Source organism: Cololabis saira, chromosome 4 (genome assembly GCF_033807715.1).
Source record: "Cololabis saira isolate AMF1-May2022 chromosome 4, fColSai1.1, whole genome shotgun sequence".
In the NCBI taxonomy this organism is placed as follows: domain Eukaryota; kingdom Metazoa; phylum Chordata; class Actinopteri; order Beloniformes; family Belonidae; genus Cololabis; species Cololabis saira.
In genome coordinates this window covers 24,504,909-24,520,201 of record NC_084590.1, presented here as the reverse complement: position 1 = coordinate 24,520,201, position 15,293 = coordinate 24,504,909, and the positions used below count along the sequence as shown (strand labels likewise).

The 15,293-nt window shown below is 40.6% G+C and overlaps 1 protein-coding gene across 7 annotated transcripts in view; it reads right to left on the bottom strand.

Annotated features, from left to right (window-relative positions):
• Positions 1 to 15,293, bottom strand: part of dync2h1 (dynein cytoplasmic 2 heavy chain 1) — a 138,980-nt gene that overhangs the window by 11,088 nt on the left and 112,599 nt on the right. For all 7 annotated transcript variants that reach the window (XM_061719244.1, XM_061719238.1, XM_061719242.1 and 4 more), the window contains 3 exons: positions 6,912 to 7,028; positions 5,501 to 5,608; positions 4,973 to 5,074 (listed from right to left, as the gene is read on the bottom strand). In XM_061719244.1, the coding sequence (XP_061575228.1) occupies positions 4,973 to 5,074; positions 5,501 to 5,608; positions 6,912 to 7,028 (327 nt within the window). The remainder of the gene's footprint in view (positions 1 to 4,972; positions 5,075 to 5,500; positions 5,609 to 6,911; positions 7,029 to 15,293) is intronic.

Sequence of the window (15,293 nt, the reverse complement as noted above, 5' to 3'; positions counted from 1 at the left end):
CATTAAAGGCTGTAGTGCAACAGTGATATAGCAATTAGAGTAAAAAAAAAAAAAACACTTCAATAAACAAAACAAAGTGCGTAAGTAGATAAATATATGCATCTGCAGCTAGTTTATTTTCATTGTATTTTAAATTTCTCTTTGTTACTGTGTTGCCTTTGTACTACCTTTTGAACAGGGATGTGTACCGCAGCGCCAACTGAGATTAAACAGCCATCAGGTGTTTGATTAAAAATTTGGCAGGTATCAAATGTGGCCTGTGTCTAAACTCCTGCGGTCTGGCAAAATGTACAAAAGCATCACCAGAAAAGCAAGTTGATGATACTTTTTCTAAGGTTCAATAACCTTTTTATACCCTAGGCAATATTTGTTTGATACACTGATATGAAGGTCTGCAGTGAATGACTTCTTCCCCGAGGAAGATGTCAACAAAAAGCCTCATCACAACATGAAAAAAGAAATTAAAAAAAGAAATAAAAAAGGAAAGATCAGGCCATGGTGAAACTAGATGGATTTATGCTGCTAACAAAAAAACAACACAAAAACAAATATCCATTTGAAGATTAAAGGTTCATTCAAATGCTTCATCTTGATAACGCACAACACAAAAGAACAACATAAAAAGTAATCAAGGACAATACTAATATATAGCACATGAACAGAAGTTCATTAGTTGATCTTAAAAGCTGTGAAACAATTTTGTAAAACAGTGATGGCATCTGCTTCATAACGGAGTTCAGACTGGGCCATTTCAATTACCATTTTGGCTTCCAATGATGACGAAAATGAGCAGCAATAAAGCAATAAAACAGCTACTGTGCCTACATTCCCAGCCTCAAGGAAGTGATTTGCCACAGCTGTGAAGATGAGCTCGCACACCCTTAGAGCCAATCAAGAAATACTATCAGGAGGATGGATATGAAAAGTCTGGGCTAGTCCAAGGACATGCTATTTCACTCAAACTGGCTAAACTTAAATAAATGGTTACTGAACCTGCACACGCCTTGTGTGAAATAACTGTTGTAGTTTGGATTTTGAATAAAACATTTTTAACAGAGTAGACTTTGTATGATATGGATTATTTTTTTACTCAGAAAAAAAGGAATACAATTAAATTCAAAAAGAAACAAAAGAAGCAGAAGATCGAACTACATGGACGTTAGTTTTGTGGGGAGAGTGCACTGTTCTCCACAGCTCCTAAATGCTTAACTGAAACACGTAGAAGGACTGTAGAGCTTTTAAGTACATACGGCCACCCATACATTTAACTTAAACAAAACATTTTAAGATATTGTTCTAATTAACATAGCATTTCTGTTGGACACCTCAGCAGCCTTGTTACACTAAAGATGTTTATGATCTCAGTTTGGTCATCCATTCTTTGATGAAGGACAGAAAGCTGACTGATCGTTGTGTAAACAGACTGCTAATAACATTTTGGAGGTTATCTTATTTGGTATGTGAAGTTGAGATTTATTCTTCTGGTGTATGTTTGTATTTTCTTGCATGTAGAAGAAACATACTGTTTGCTGGCTGGTTTTGCTGGAAGTTAAAACAGCAGTTCGTGCTTCCGGATGGATTTTGCTGTCAAGGTCCTACTCAAGCCGCTGACCTTGTATATCCGTCCACTTGCTTTTTGGAACAATTTATTTATCCATATTTATTATATCACAGTCATACTTCAGAGTTATCAACTCTTAAGGACACAGGGTACACGTTGAGTTTAAGAACCAGTGTGTCAGATTTAGTGACATCTAGAGGTAAAGTTATGGGAGGCAACTGTTAAACAATCCTCATAACCTTCCCTTCTGGTGGGCTACGTCGCATCATGATGGAGTGCCAGGATAACGGGTGCAAGATCTTGTTGATTTTATAATAAAATTGCTTGTTTTAAGAATAAAAGAAAAATATTCTTATTTCTACATGGTTGTACCATAATAGAAACAATACATGGGAACCAAGGGTTTGAGTTGAAGTCACATACTATCAATGTTGACTAAACAACATGAGGATTTTGACAAAAATCCTTGTGTATTTAATTATTAGGGATATTTTAAGTTAACCATATTTATAAACAAACACGCTGATTAAATAAGTCGGCACATTGAACCAGTCCCATTTAAAATGAGACCTGTACATTAATAGCATACAGCTGCTTTAAAGTGACTGATTAAACCCTGATAAAAGGCAGCTATTGCTGTAGGATTTGCTTGAATGTACAGTATGGAGTTACTTTCTGCTGAAGCCTTGGCCGACAAAGAGTTGCCAAAGTAAGTGCAAGACAAAACTGTTGAACTGTACCAATCAGAAGAGGGATATAAAAAAAATACTAAAGGCCCTGAATGTGACATGGAACTCTGCCAAAGCAACCGTCCATAGGAGGAGAAAATGTAACACCACACTGCTGGTGCGGTCACTGTCACCACAGTTGACGGGAGGCTGAGCTGAGAACTTGTCAGGGAGACAGGACCTACAGCATTATGATTTGGGGTTGCTCCTCTTTAGCTATCAAGATAAATGGGAAAGTTCTGTTCCGTCAAAAAGCTGGAAATGAAGATGAATTTCACATTTCAACAGAGCATGCATCAAAATCAAATCAAGACATGACTTCAGAAAAGTACAAAAAAAAAAAAAAAAGAAAAAAAAAAAAAAAAAAAAGTTTTAGGGGAATGGCCCTATCAGAGCCCAGACCACAATCCCATCAAAACCCATGAAAGGTACTAAAAGGTGCTGGAAGATTCCGTCACAATCAGAAGGAACTTCAACTTTTGTGTGACGTGTGAAGTTAATAGATAATTATTCACAAAAACGTGATGCCTTAATAACGACAACAGTTGCTTCCATAGAATATTTGGGAGGGGTATTGAGCTTGATGCAATCAAGCTGTGATACATTTTCTTTTTTTTTTCCTCAGGATTTCAGTTTTTGGGTAAAATTGCATTAAAGATTTAATGCCTATGTTGTTATTTGTATTTATATTTAAAATCTTTTTCAATCTTTTTCAATACTTAACTAGACTGTAAACTAGACTGGGAATTATACTTTTTTTATTTATACCTTTACTGTCTCCATGCACAGTGATTAGGAGGGAATGAAATTGAAACAACTGAACATGTGGGGCATTGTGATATCAAACTAATGGCTACCAGGATGTATGATTCTGTCTTATAAAATGCACAACAATGTAATTGCACTGTCAGTACTGATGTATCATTAAATTAGAGATATGACAACTATATTTATTATTAAATATATAAATAATATCTATCATTACAAGTCAAGGAAACAGGAGGAAAAAAGATAAACCATAAAAGATGAAAACTTGAGATAATTGGTTGGAAAACCTTGAGGGATGACACTTAATACCTGCTGATTAATATGAAGAAGAAAAAAAAAACAGAGAGAGGGAGAGAGGAGCAACAAAAAGAAGAAGGAATTTAGCCGGAGGCTTCTCTCAGGGGATTACAAACGCAGGAGTGAAAGTTGACAGTATGTCTCTTCTCTACCTCATAATATTCCCTTTGTCATCAACTCAGCCTGGGGACATACAAGGATACATGTTGTGTTTGCAAGATGTCTGTAAATCAGCTTTATATGCACTTCTCTCCCTCCCCCACAACACGCACGCTATTCTGAACTGAAACAATAAAGTGGATAGGGTTTTTATCTGATATCTTTACTGTAAAAGACAGACAAAATTGTACATTTTGTGGAAATATACATCAAAGGATCCAACACAATAAATAAACTTGTTAGTGTGGAAAATATTGCACCACAGTGCTATTCAGTGTTTTGTAAAAAGTCACAAGGAAGTTGAACTGTGCCATTTCAGGAGCTTTCTAATGTCCATACATCTTCATCCTTCGCTATTGTACTTATTTTCATTAGGGCCCGAGCACTGACAATGCGAAGGCCCTATTGTATCTGTAGGAATTTTTTTTCTTTTCTCGTTTTTCTTTTTCCGACGAAATTAGGGCGTTTTTGCCCCCCTAAACGTGCCCTAAAAGTCACCAAATTTTGCACGCAAGCCAGGCCTGGCAAAAAATCTGATATTTAATGGTTTGCATTAATGGGCTTGGCAAAATGGCTCAACAGCGCCCCCTAGAAAACTTCGTGCCTCAAGCCCCACAATACGGTTTGACACGAAAATCGGTACACACTTGTATCATGTCGCTACTTAAAGAAAAGTCTCTTGGCGTCATGGCCAAAACAGAACAGGAAGTCGTCCATTTTGAATTAATCGTGTAATTTTGGCGCAATTTATGCCATTTCTTCGGCCGCTTCTTCGCCCGAACTGTAACGTGCACCCAGGTGTGCTATACATCAAAATGTGTGCCTCGATCCTGCGACGATGCGCATTTTCTCATTTAAAAGCGTTACCATGGCAATGATAGACGCCAAAAAGCGCGCCCCCCCCTTCATCTGATTGGTCCATATTTGATAGATCCTATTTTCTGCCATAACTTTTGAATGTTTTGACATAAAGAGTCGTGGGTGGTGTCATCTGACTCGGTTTTGACTCTTTCACCTTAATTGGTGCAAATTAAGCCCGCCACTTCTTCTGATTGGTCGATATGTGATAGTTCCTATTTTCTGCAATAACCTTTGAATGGTTTGACATAAAGACTCTAGGGTAGTGTCATCGGACATGGTTTTGAGTCCTTGAACATAAATGCTGCAAATTAGCCCCGCCTCTTCATCTGATTGGTCGATATCTGATAGTTCCTACTTTCTTTTGAATGGTTTGATATAGAGAGTCCTTGGTGGTGTCATCCGCTAAATGTCCAGGGAGGAAGACTGAACATGCACAAGGGTGCGAGGGCCTGTTCATCACTAATCGTAGCTTTAATTTTATTATTGATTTTGATACAGAATTTAAAGCCTGAAAACAAACTAGCGTCTAGCGTATGATTATTTCATAATTCTACTCATTAATCCAATATTGATTGATTTCTCTTTTCCTCTTTCTTACCTCCTGATTCAGCAGAGCAGTCGCCAATTTCTGGACTTCTGGGGTCAACAGTTGTGTTCCTCTGATGACTTTGCTCAGTGCAGCCAGAGATTGGTGGATACTCTGCGAGACAATATTTGACGTTTACATACACTGCACGCCATGAAGATTGCATCTGTGCAGCCAGACTCGTATAAAATGTTACTATTTATCAGAGGTGTAAAATCCAGGTGCCATAAAGTAAAAATCCTGTCCAGCAGTTGTTCCAAACAATCACTAAACCAGCTCCTCTGCAGGTGGATGGTAGGTCTTTAGTGAAAACACTTGTTCTAAATGTACAGACTGATCCAGAAACATGGCAGGGTTTTTACTTCATAGCACCTGGATTATACACCTCTGCTATTTATCTGCATTTACCTATTTTGTAATCACTGCCATTTCCTGTGACTAGAGCAAGTTAACTTTTTTTACTAACATCTGAATGAAGATGATATATAAATAAATAATACAGTTTTCAGCACTGATACGGTCATTGATGCGGATGCACACCTGGACCAAACGGATGGCACTGAACTGCTCCAGAGCAATGAATGACAAGACTGGTGACTTCTGGCCTTCTGTGGGGGGATCCACCTTCTGATGGATCAGGGTGGAACCCTGAAAAGAGACAATCAATCAATCAATCAATCAATCAATCAATCAATCAATCAATCAATCAATCAATCAATCAATCAATCAATCAACCAATCAATCAACCAATCAATCAATATAGATACAAAATCATTGTTTCTCTCCCTCTGCAGTGCAAACCAGGGGAACAGTTTGTGTGTTTCGATTTTGTAAGAGATTTTTTGTTTTGTATTCACACCTTATTGGACTGAATAAAATACAATAAGCACAGTTATGATTTAGGAATGGAGGAATGTCCATGATGAAGAGTGATGGATAGATGCGACTATGAAGGAAAAAGCTGGCAGGGTGGGATTCAGCTTGATTATGGGGCACTGCTGACTGTTTTAAAATGTAACTTAACAGCCAAATAAATAATCTCAGCCTTGTCCTTCTTCTCAAGACTACAGAAAACTTTGAAAAAATATATCTATGCATTTTTGTACATAATTCACAAACGTATACTGTCCATGCAAAACTTGCAATCTTCTTTTTGTCCTTCAAATCAAAAAAGAGACAAAAAATGAATGTGAAGATGCAAGTCACCTACTTGGAGTCACACATCTACTGATGGTCAAATACCTCAGGGGATGATGACCAAATGACAGTTAATTTAAAGCGGTCAGTGGTGGACTGTAATCCATGGGAAGCTAGATGGTGATGCAACAGCTGTGTTTGACACATGGGCCTTTCAGTTAGAACAAAACAAATTTGACTGTGAGAAAAGGAGACGGAAAGACGGAGAGGCTGAAGGCAAAGTAAGGCAAAGGTTCAAAGAAGACGCTGAGCATGTGCGCTCGACAGCATGAGACTGAAGAGAAGAAGCAGAGCAGGAGTTTGGGAATACAGTGACTAAATTATTTAATGTGGAGGTACATGTCCATTTTATTAAAAAAAAAAAGTGCCAGTCTCCAAGCAACTAGCACATAGTAGTGCTGCCTGACTGGGCAAGCCAGGGGCTATTTCACTGCATGCTATGGCTGCTGACTGTTTTTTTTTTTTCAAATTATCTTTGGGCTATCTGCTAATGCATGAGGATTGTATAAAAGCTGAGGTGCTGGCATCTTAAAATAGTTCACACTATTTGTAATATGAGGCTCTGTGTTCTCTAAAGACCTAAAATTAGGGCCAATGCAATTTAAAATACACATTTGCAGTCCTCATCCGGTTAATGAATTAACTGATTAGGATGGCATCAAGATTAAATCTGAAGGGCTAGCTAATAGCCACTACTGTGAATTTTCAAATCGGAGAAATGAATGAAGGAAGTGAACAAAATAGACAAACTGACCTGGTTGAGCTTCTTCCATAAGTTGAGGACAGGTGAGAGACTGTTGGACCAGAGTTCTCTGTCAAACTTAGACCCTGTAGCCACTGAGCGACTGAGAATACGCAGCTGGGAAATTACCTGTAAATACACAAATCATAAATACAAAGAAGTATCAGAGATATTCTTTAATGAATTTGCCTTATTTAAATTGGATGTTTGCATACTTTTGAAGCAAGTTCAAAAATAGAAGATCAGTGTTTCTTAAACATGAGATAAATGAATGTGTGACTGAAGATAGAGAACAACAATAGATATTCCTACTCTCATCATACAAGAACGAGACTGGTCTTGATTAAATGCAGTGACCATCAACACACTTCAAGTCCCAGGATGTTGCAAGTTAAAACGGGAGAACCACACCACGTCACGTTACCACACAAGATTAGCTAAACCTAAGTGAATGTGTTTGTGTATTTGTACACATTCCTTTACTGTTGTCTGTTAAAGGAGCTTGAGACCTTTTAAGAAATGAGACTCTCTAGCGCCACCCTTCACCACGACGGCCGTTGGGGGTACTGCAGCCAACAGTGAAGCCAGCACGGGAGAACGGGGAGAACGTGCATGCAGCGTCATGTGACGTCACATCCGCAGCCCAGCGCGGGAAATTAGGGACCGAATTGCAGCACATTTTGCAGCACACAGCCTGTTCAAGGCAAAGGAGAGATACACTACAGGGCTCATTCTTTTGGGTTTGGAACGCTTCATCTGACATTATTACTAGAAAACTTAAAATGTATACAGATTTTTTTTCATAAATCCTGCCACAATCCGGCCTCAAGCTCCTTTAAGCGAGGAAGACAATGATTACGTCCGTAATGGAGTACATTCATGAGTACAGTGCAATCTGCGTACACTGTGTTCTTACTGCTCCAGTTTGCAAATGAGTGCTGTCTCTTTTTTCTAAAACAGTCTTGTCTTTCTACCAGAAATGAAAACAGCAGCTTTCTTTGTCCGTTGTAAATTTTAAACTAAATTAACCTCATTTTCCTTCCCATGTATCTAATCTATCCCTTTTATTGTGTGGGATTGCACTCATTTTTGGATTTATGAGAACATCATCGATGCTTCCAGCGTAATATGTGATGACAGAATTCTGAGTGTAAACGAACTTATGCCATCAAAATAGATTCAAGGAGACAGTTGTGCAATAAAGTATGCAGCAATGACTTTCATTCAGTCCAGTAAAACTATTTACAAGTGTATGTATAAGCATTTTTTATTTGTGTTGAAGAGGAAAGGAAGCAGTAAAAATGAGAGCAGCAGGCAATGGAGTTGTGAAATAGATGTCATGGTCGTGGTTCTCAAGGCTTTTTTTGCACAAATACCATCTGACATTATCATGATGCCATTGTGTGTATTTGAAATTACCAACAAATTCAGAACAACATACAAAATGTTTTTTTCCAAGATTGCGAACAAATCATGATGATAGCATAAACAAAGATAAAGATAAAATAAAGAAACCAGGAAAAAACACAAAACATGAAAGCCACAAAAAATAAACCAAAGAGCAGTAGTTCCTGGCGCCGTCTAAACTTTGTATTACAGTTAAATTTTCAAATCAAAGATTTTATTAAAGACAGAAGGACGATCCGTTAACTTCATCTGAACCTATGAATGAAAAAATAGGCTTCTCAAGACCCCAAAGTTAATTGAATTAAGAAAAACAGCAGAGGGTTTTAATATGAGCCTTGGCTCCCAGCCTTCTTACTTCAGGAGACAGATGTCAGCGTGAAGAAATGTCTTTTCTTCTCTCTCTCTTTTATTTAATCTATCCTGTTAGCTTTAAGAAGCATGAAGTAGTATTTTTTTCTTCAAGCATTTCTCCTGTAACTTTTGTTGCAAATTATAGAGACAAGTATCAACAAGTAGCAGTATGGATAAGGAGTACTGGTATCAATATCCTAACGATCTCCGTCCCTAGCAGAGAGCCACTTTATGAACAAGTCTTCAGCAACATTTCTCAATGAAACAGAAATGTACTCCATGCAGTGCCCTCAATGATACAGGCCCACCCCTGTGCTTTCTCTTGTTTCCTGCCATGTTATTTGACTGTGTTTTGATATTTAAGTTGTAAAACATAATTGTGCTTGTGTGCATTTTGATTGGTTGGTTGTTGAATCTCAAGAGGCAAAACTGGACTGCTGTTGGACTAGCCAGAAGCTGAACTGAACACTAAGGAGCACACAACAGTCACAGGGTTGATTTGCAGATGATTGTGAAGCAGCTCAGATTAGCACCTCCAAGTCTGAGGACAAGGTCCTCAGGGGGGAGAAGGTGGGTTTCCCATTCCAAGGGTTGGGAATGAGTTGCTTGCTCCAAGTGGAGTGGTTCACGCATAAAGCCAGGGAATGTTCTGAAGTGGGGATAGAATGAAGTGGGAGATCAAAAGGTGGATTTCCGTTCCAGACGTTGCACTGGTCTATTGTAGAGAGGGGACAGTTCAGCCAAAAAGGCAAAGTACTTGATTTACCAGTCAATCTTTGCTCCAACCCTCATCTGTGGTCATGAGCTATGAATAATGACTGCAGGAATGAGACTGAAAATACAAAACTGCAAAATGGGCTTTCTTCAAAAGATAGCTCAAGTAACCCTCAGGGATAGGCTGAGGCGCTCAGTAATTGAGGAGATGCTCCTCCACACCGTCAAGAGACATCTGAAGTGGTGAGGAAATCTGGTCAGGATGCCTGCACTACATCATCCAGTGAGGTGGTCTGGACATGTGCCATTGGAACAGGCCTCAGGGCAGACCCAGGACTCACTGGAGAAGATTACATCTCTCAGATGGCCTGGGAATAACTTGGTGTCTCTAGCCCCATTCACACAGCCAGTTTGTTCCACCTCAGTCCGCCCCGCTGCGCACTGAGAATGCCAAAGGAGGGGGAATGGTGTAACATTTTTTCCACACCTCTACTGCCTTGGGAGGTAGTGGCAGAGCTGTAACAGGAGTGAAATGAAGGCTGTGTGAACTAGAAATGCAGAAAGGTGTAACAGGGCTCGAGGATGGCTGTAAACTCCTACAGAGGAAGAAATCAGTCAGTATATAGATGGTGATACACAGCCTGGAGGGCAGTCTGATCACAGCATGCAGCGATAAAAGGAGTGTATAAAAAGAAATAAATAAAAACACCAGACTGTCAGCCATAATTGAAGAAGAAGAGACTGACTGGACATGCCAGATTACAACTTTATCACTCGGCTTAGGGCGCGAGCTACTGGGCGAACCCTACTGCCATACTTAGAAACCTGGAAGAGCCTTCACCTGCTGAAGTCCGGCTAGCGTCTTCCTGACACTGACAGGTAGAAGCTTTTTAGTTTTTTTCCACTGGTGTATTTTCAACACAGTGTTTTATTCAACACTGACTGAATAATGCAGTCAGTGACCAGAGAAATGAGGCCCTCGTTGCTCACTTTGGATAGAAATTGGATGAAAGGGACCATCTTTAGACAGCAGAACACTGTAACGCTTTGTGAAAGCACATACTGGGGAGGGACTATTGCATCTTCTGGGATCACAGTGTATTCACAGGTGGGGAGTAGATGCAAAAAGGTGAAATGTCCGTGTGAAAGTGGGTTTGGTCCGTTTTCATGGCCCTTGCAGATCTGTCACTTGACGCACTAAATGGAGCGATACCAAGGGCAAAACTTTAGTTTCAGAGGCCGGGGGGACACAAGTAGGAACTGCAAATGTGTGCGTGTAGCTGTAGCGTGGATGTGCAGTGTGGCTTTGTAAGACTATGTGTGTGTGAATGCGAACAATCAAACAATTTTAATATGCATTTACTTTTTTAGACACTTTTTATTTTTTTTTCCTGATATATGTATTTATTATTATTTTCGTTTAGTGCTATACAATGATAAAAAGAGTCTTGAATATTGTGACCTCTTTCTCTGTGGGCATCCTTTATTTTTGACACAACACAACATTAACATGCCACATAACAAATCAGCTCTTACCTTAAGACAGTATACAAGCTTTACAGGCTTACTTACAGGCCTCTGGAGAAACATAGTTCTTGGCCAGGCTTGATTTTTCATTTTCAAAAGCTTGGGCACAGAAAAAACATAGGATTCAATTGACTCCTTGTTTATAATGGAGCCAAGGAAATTCACAGTACCACTTCTCTTGATCTTAAGGTTTGGTTGCTGAGATGCTGTTCTACAATCACTTTTGGGCTAACATGGTTGGGTTCCTGCCTGCACTTCTTCACTTGCGCCTGTCTCCACATATTTCTCCCATGAAATATGAAAATAGATCATGTTCATTCCTTCCTTTCCTTATAAACAAACCAAAATCACCTAACCATTTACAACATATTAACCTACCTGCACTACAGTGCTACTTCTGCTACTTCTGCTACTTCTGCTGCTGCTGCTGCTGCTTTCCCCTGCCTCTCTCTGAGTTTGAGCCTGTGGTGTAAGTCCAACATTACAGTTAGTGAACTAACAGCAGAGGGAAAATATGCTTTCCATACTCTATACAACACACATAACCAGAGGTGGGTAGTACTCAGTTACATTTGCTCTAGTAAGGTTTTGGATAAATTGTGCTTTTAAGAGTAGTTTTAATGCAAAGTTCTTTTTACTTTTACTGGAGTAATATTGTTCTAAAGTAACAATACTAATAGCCTTTTCCTGGAAGTCTGTTGTCAACTTCAAGCTCTCTCTCTCTCTCTGTGTGTGTGTGTGTGTGTGTGTGTGTATATGGGGAGGTATTATAGTGTTGGTTCTCTCTCTCTCACTCACTCACTATTTTTATATTTAACATCTTAGCTAGCTAGCGACAATAGCATATAAAGTAACGTTGAGTAATATTTGGCTACTCATCTCTGCACAGCCTACCTGCAACCAGCGCCGTCGTATAGGGGGGAAAGGTGGCGACAATTATAAGGGCCCACAGCCTACAAGGGCCCACACATGGCCCCCCCAGTAACCTATGAAAAATGATTATGCATACATAATACACAATATATACTCATACTAATGAATCCAAATTCAAACAGAGCCACCAGTCACACAATATTCTCTCATTTAAATCACTTTGATAATTCCCTTTGCCCCTTCCCTTCTTAAAAACGGTTTGGTCCACCCAGCTCTGTGAGAGTGAGCAGCGCGCTGCACGAACGTGAGAGCACAGCTGGACTAGATGTGCAGTAGCTAGATGGTGGTAAGGCTATCATGCCCCCCAAAAAGCACAAATCCGGGCACCAGAAAAGGTTAGAAAAGGAGGCCCGAAATAAGAGCAGCAGAGCAGGGACCCAGGACATAAAACTGTTCTTCTCCAGGAATGATGAGAGTAAAAGTGGGCTAGAGTGTGCAATGCAGTTGAAACCAGGCCCGGTTCTACGAGGGTGCATAAGCATGCATTGCACCCTCAGTTTATATGTTTGCATGCTCAGTTGAAAAGACGAAAAGAAAACTGACAAATGCGCGTGCAACAAGCCTGATTTATGGTTCTGCGTTAAATCGGCGGCGTAGGTTACGCGGCGACGCGCACCGTAGTTGGCGTCGCCGCGCATCCTATGCCGTAAGCTCTGCGTTGGTGCATCGCAGAACCATAAATCAGTCAGTGTCCGTCACTGATCTGCGTCCAGCAGTTACCTGCACCAGCAAGACGCTGCTCTCTGCTGCTCCGGTAACACAAAGTAACGATGGATATTCGGAAGTGGTTCAAGCACAACGACGCAAGCAAGTTTATATTTATGGTTATATTTATTTTTGTTGCTATGTTTTATTTTCTGTTGCTAGATTGTCTGATGGGTGAGGTAGCCCAGACTAAATATAGCATTTTCTTTGTTCTGCAGCATATTGCTGCAATAAAGCATTTGAAATACACTTTAAATATTCTTGTTTTGCTAGTATCATTCCACTTGAAATTATGGGAAAATGCATAATTTAGTGTTGAATAACGTGCCAGGCATGTGCACCCCCTCTGATCTGAGATGCACCGTAGTCATCATTTTCTAGAACCGGCCCTGGTTTTCTATTTTCTTACCTTGATGAGCCGCAGCGGCAGCTTACTAGCTTCATCCGGCTGGGCTACACTCAGGACTGGACCAGTCATGAATAAAGAAAAAGTCGCTAACTGAACGTTACTAGTAACGTTGCTACTACAGTGACTGTCTCTGTCTGCAGTGGATTGTATTATGACGCATTCAAGCCTAATCACAAATTTTTTTTTTTTAAGCCTAATCAGTAATTATGAGCATCAAACAAACGTCCGTTACGTTATCATGATGTGTTCAATGGGGTATTGTAAAGATGTGTTGTGCGACATTTGAGTAGCCAAAAACAACAAAAAAAGTTTTGTTAGATTTGTTGTTGTTACAGCAATAAAAAAAAAAAGGGCCCACGGCAATATTCTTTAAGGGGGCCCAAAATTCCTAGCAAATGCCCGGCCTGCCCTCGGGGATGAATAAAGTTTCTCTGAATCTGAATCTGCAACACAGCAGTGCTGCTGCTTTTTTGTCCCGCTGCAAAAATGGATTTTAAACTGAGCTGCCGGCTCCTCTTCATTTCTGCGCCGCGTCCTGGCTGTCTGTCTGTGAAGGCTGAATTATTCTGCGTTAAAACGACGCAGCGCATAAATGGGCCTATAGATGACTTACAGTGGGTGTGCAGTTCCAATGATCGGTAGACCACACTGACAGTATGAATGAACTTAATTACAGAAACATCCAAAGGGAACTGCTTGTGCAAGGTGTAATGGTCCCGCAAGTGTGTTTGCTAAAGATAATTGCATACAATTAAAGATACATAAAAACCATATCATTCTGTCTCTTGTGCCATTGCTTTCCTTTTATTTTTGCTATTCCCATGAACAGGTGAACAAAGTTGTGCAATGACAGTCGGGATTAAAACATAAAGAAATTAACCTTGCAACGGAGGATTGAAAATGGGGTCCACACAAAGACAAGACATACACCACACCAGTCAGGCACAGTATCATCACTGAGAAATGATCATCTTTGGCACATACAAACTACTAAAAGAGAATTCCAATGTACTATCCAAAATGCTGTCAGTTCATCCTGAAAGCAAAGACGTCACCAAGCGGGTCACTGCACCCTGCAGCGGTGCAAAAACAGGTCCGGACAATGCAAAAGGAGCACAACAAAGAACCGCATTTTGTTGAACCAACCTAAAAACTCCACCGATCCAAATTTGATTGAGTCACCACTAAGCGTGTCAAAACAAGTATGTCCCACAGAAGAACATTCCTGCCAACATCCAGTGGGAAACTTCCCATAATGTTTTAAGAGGTCTCCTCCATTGTGAGTGCATAATCATAAAATGGCAATGATTTCTGGCAACGTGATCAAAGCATGGCAGTGATTTGCATCGTTAAGCATTAAGTCTATGTAAACTAAGGTTGCACATGGAGTGTAAATAGAAAAGCTGAAAAATGGAAGAGAATAAAGTTTGGCTATTGAGCATTTTCTGCATTCACTGATTTAATTCAAGTGACTTACAATAAAAAATATAATTCAACCTTTTGTTGACCATAGCCACATGCCAAGTGAATCCAAGGCTTTATGATAGCAGGCATAATTCTTTTTCGGCTTCTCCGGCCTGTTCACCATGGAATTAAAATTACAGTATTTTTGCAGTTTAGACTTGTTAAAATCATCTGAATTTGCTGCAGAACTTTTTTGCGTGGCTGTGCCTTCAGTTTCAAGCAGCATTGCAATGCCCGGGTGAAGGAAACAGAACTAAGAAAAAGTCTCAAAAAAGTCAAAATACTTCTCAAAGCAATGATGGAGTTCTCTTTCTAACTCCGTTCGGTATCTCAGCCTATAGGAGAGCGCTCTCATGCGGTCGAACTACGGAAGCTCCAATGACACTCCTTTCATTACGCAATTTCAGACTGGTAGGTCGCCCTGTCAGTCTGCTATTTTTAGCCCGGGTGAAGCTTTTTCCCCGGTGCCCGCAGCTTACACTTACTAACCTGAATTTAAGACCGGCTAGTAGCCTTTACCCCCTACTAGCCCGTCTGTCGAGGGGATAAGCTAACGCGTCGAGGCGAGCTCATCCCGTCGGTCTAGCAGCTTACACCTGCTAGCTGCCTCCCGACACTTTCACCGCTGGGAGCCCCGTCAAGGTGGCTCTTTCCCCCGGTCTCATGGCGGCAGCCTCGGGAACGAGTGCCGGGGAAACCCCAGAGTCTTCATCCCGCTCTTGCCCAGCAGCATGTGGCTCTTACATCTCGGGCATAGACGGTCACCCTCTCTGCATCGCGAGTCGTGCGTGACCTGCTCCGGTATGCCGGCTAAAACCCTGGAGAGGAGACTGCGCGTTGCCGCCGCTCTTAACTCCAACCCCCCCCTCTCCTCACCGAGTGGC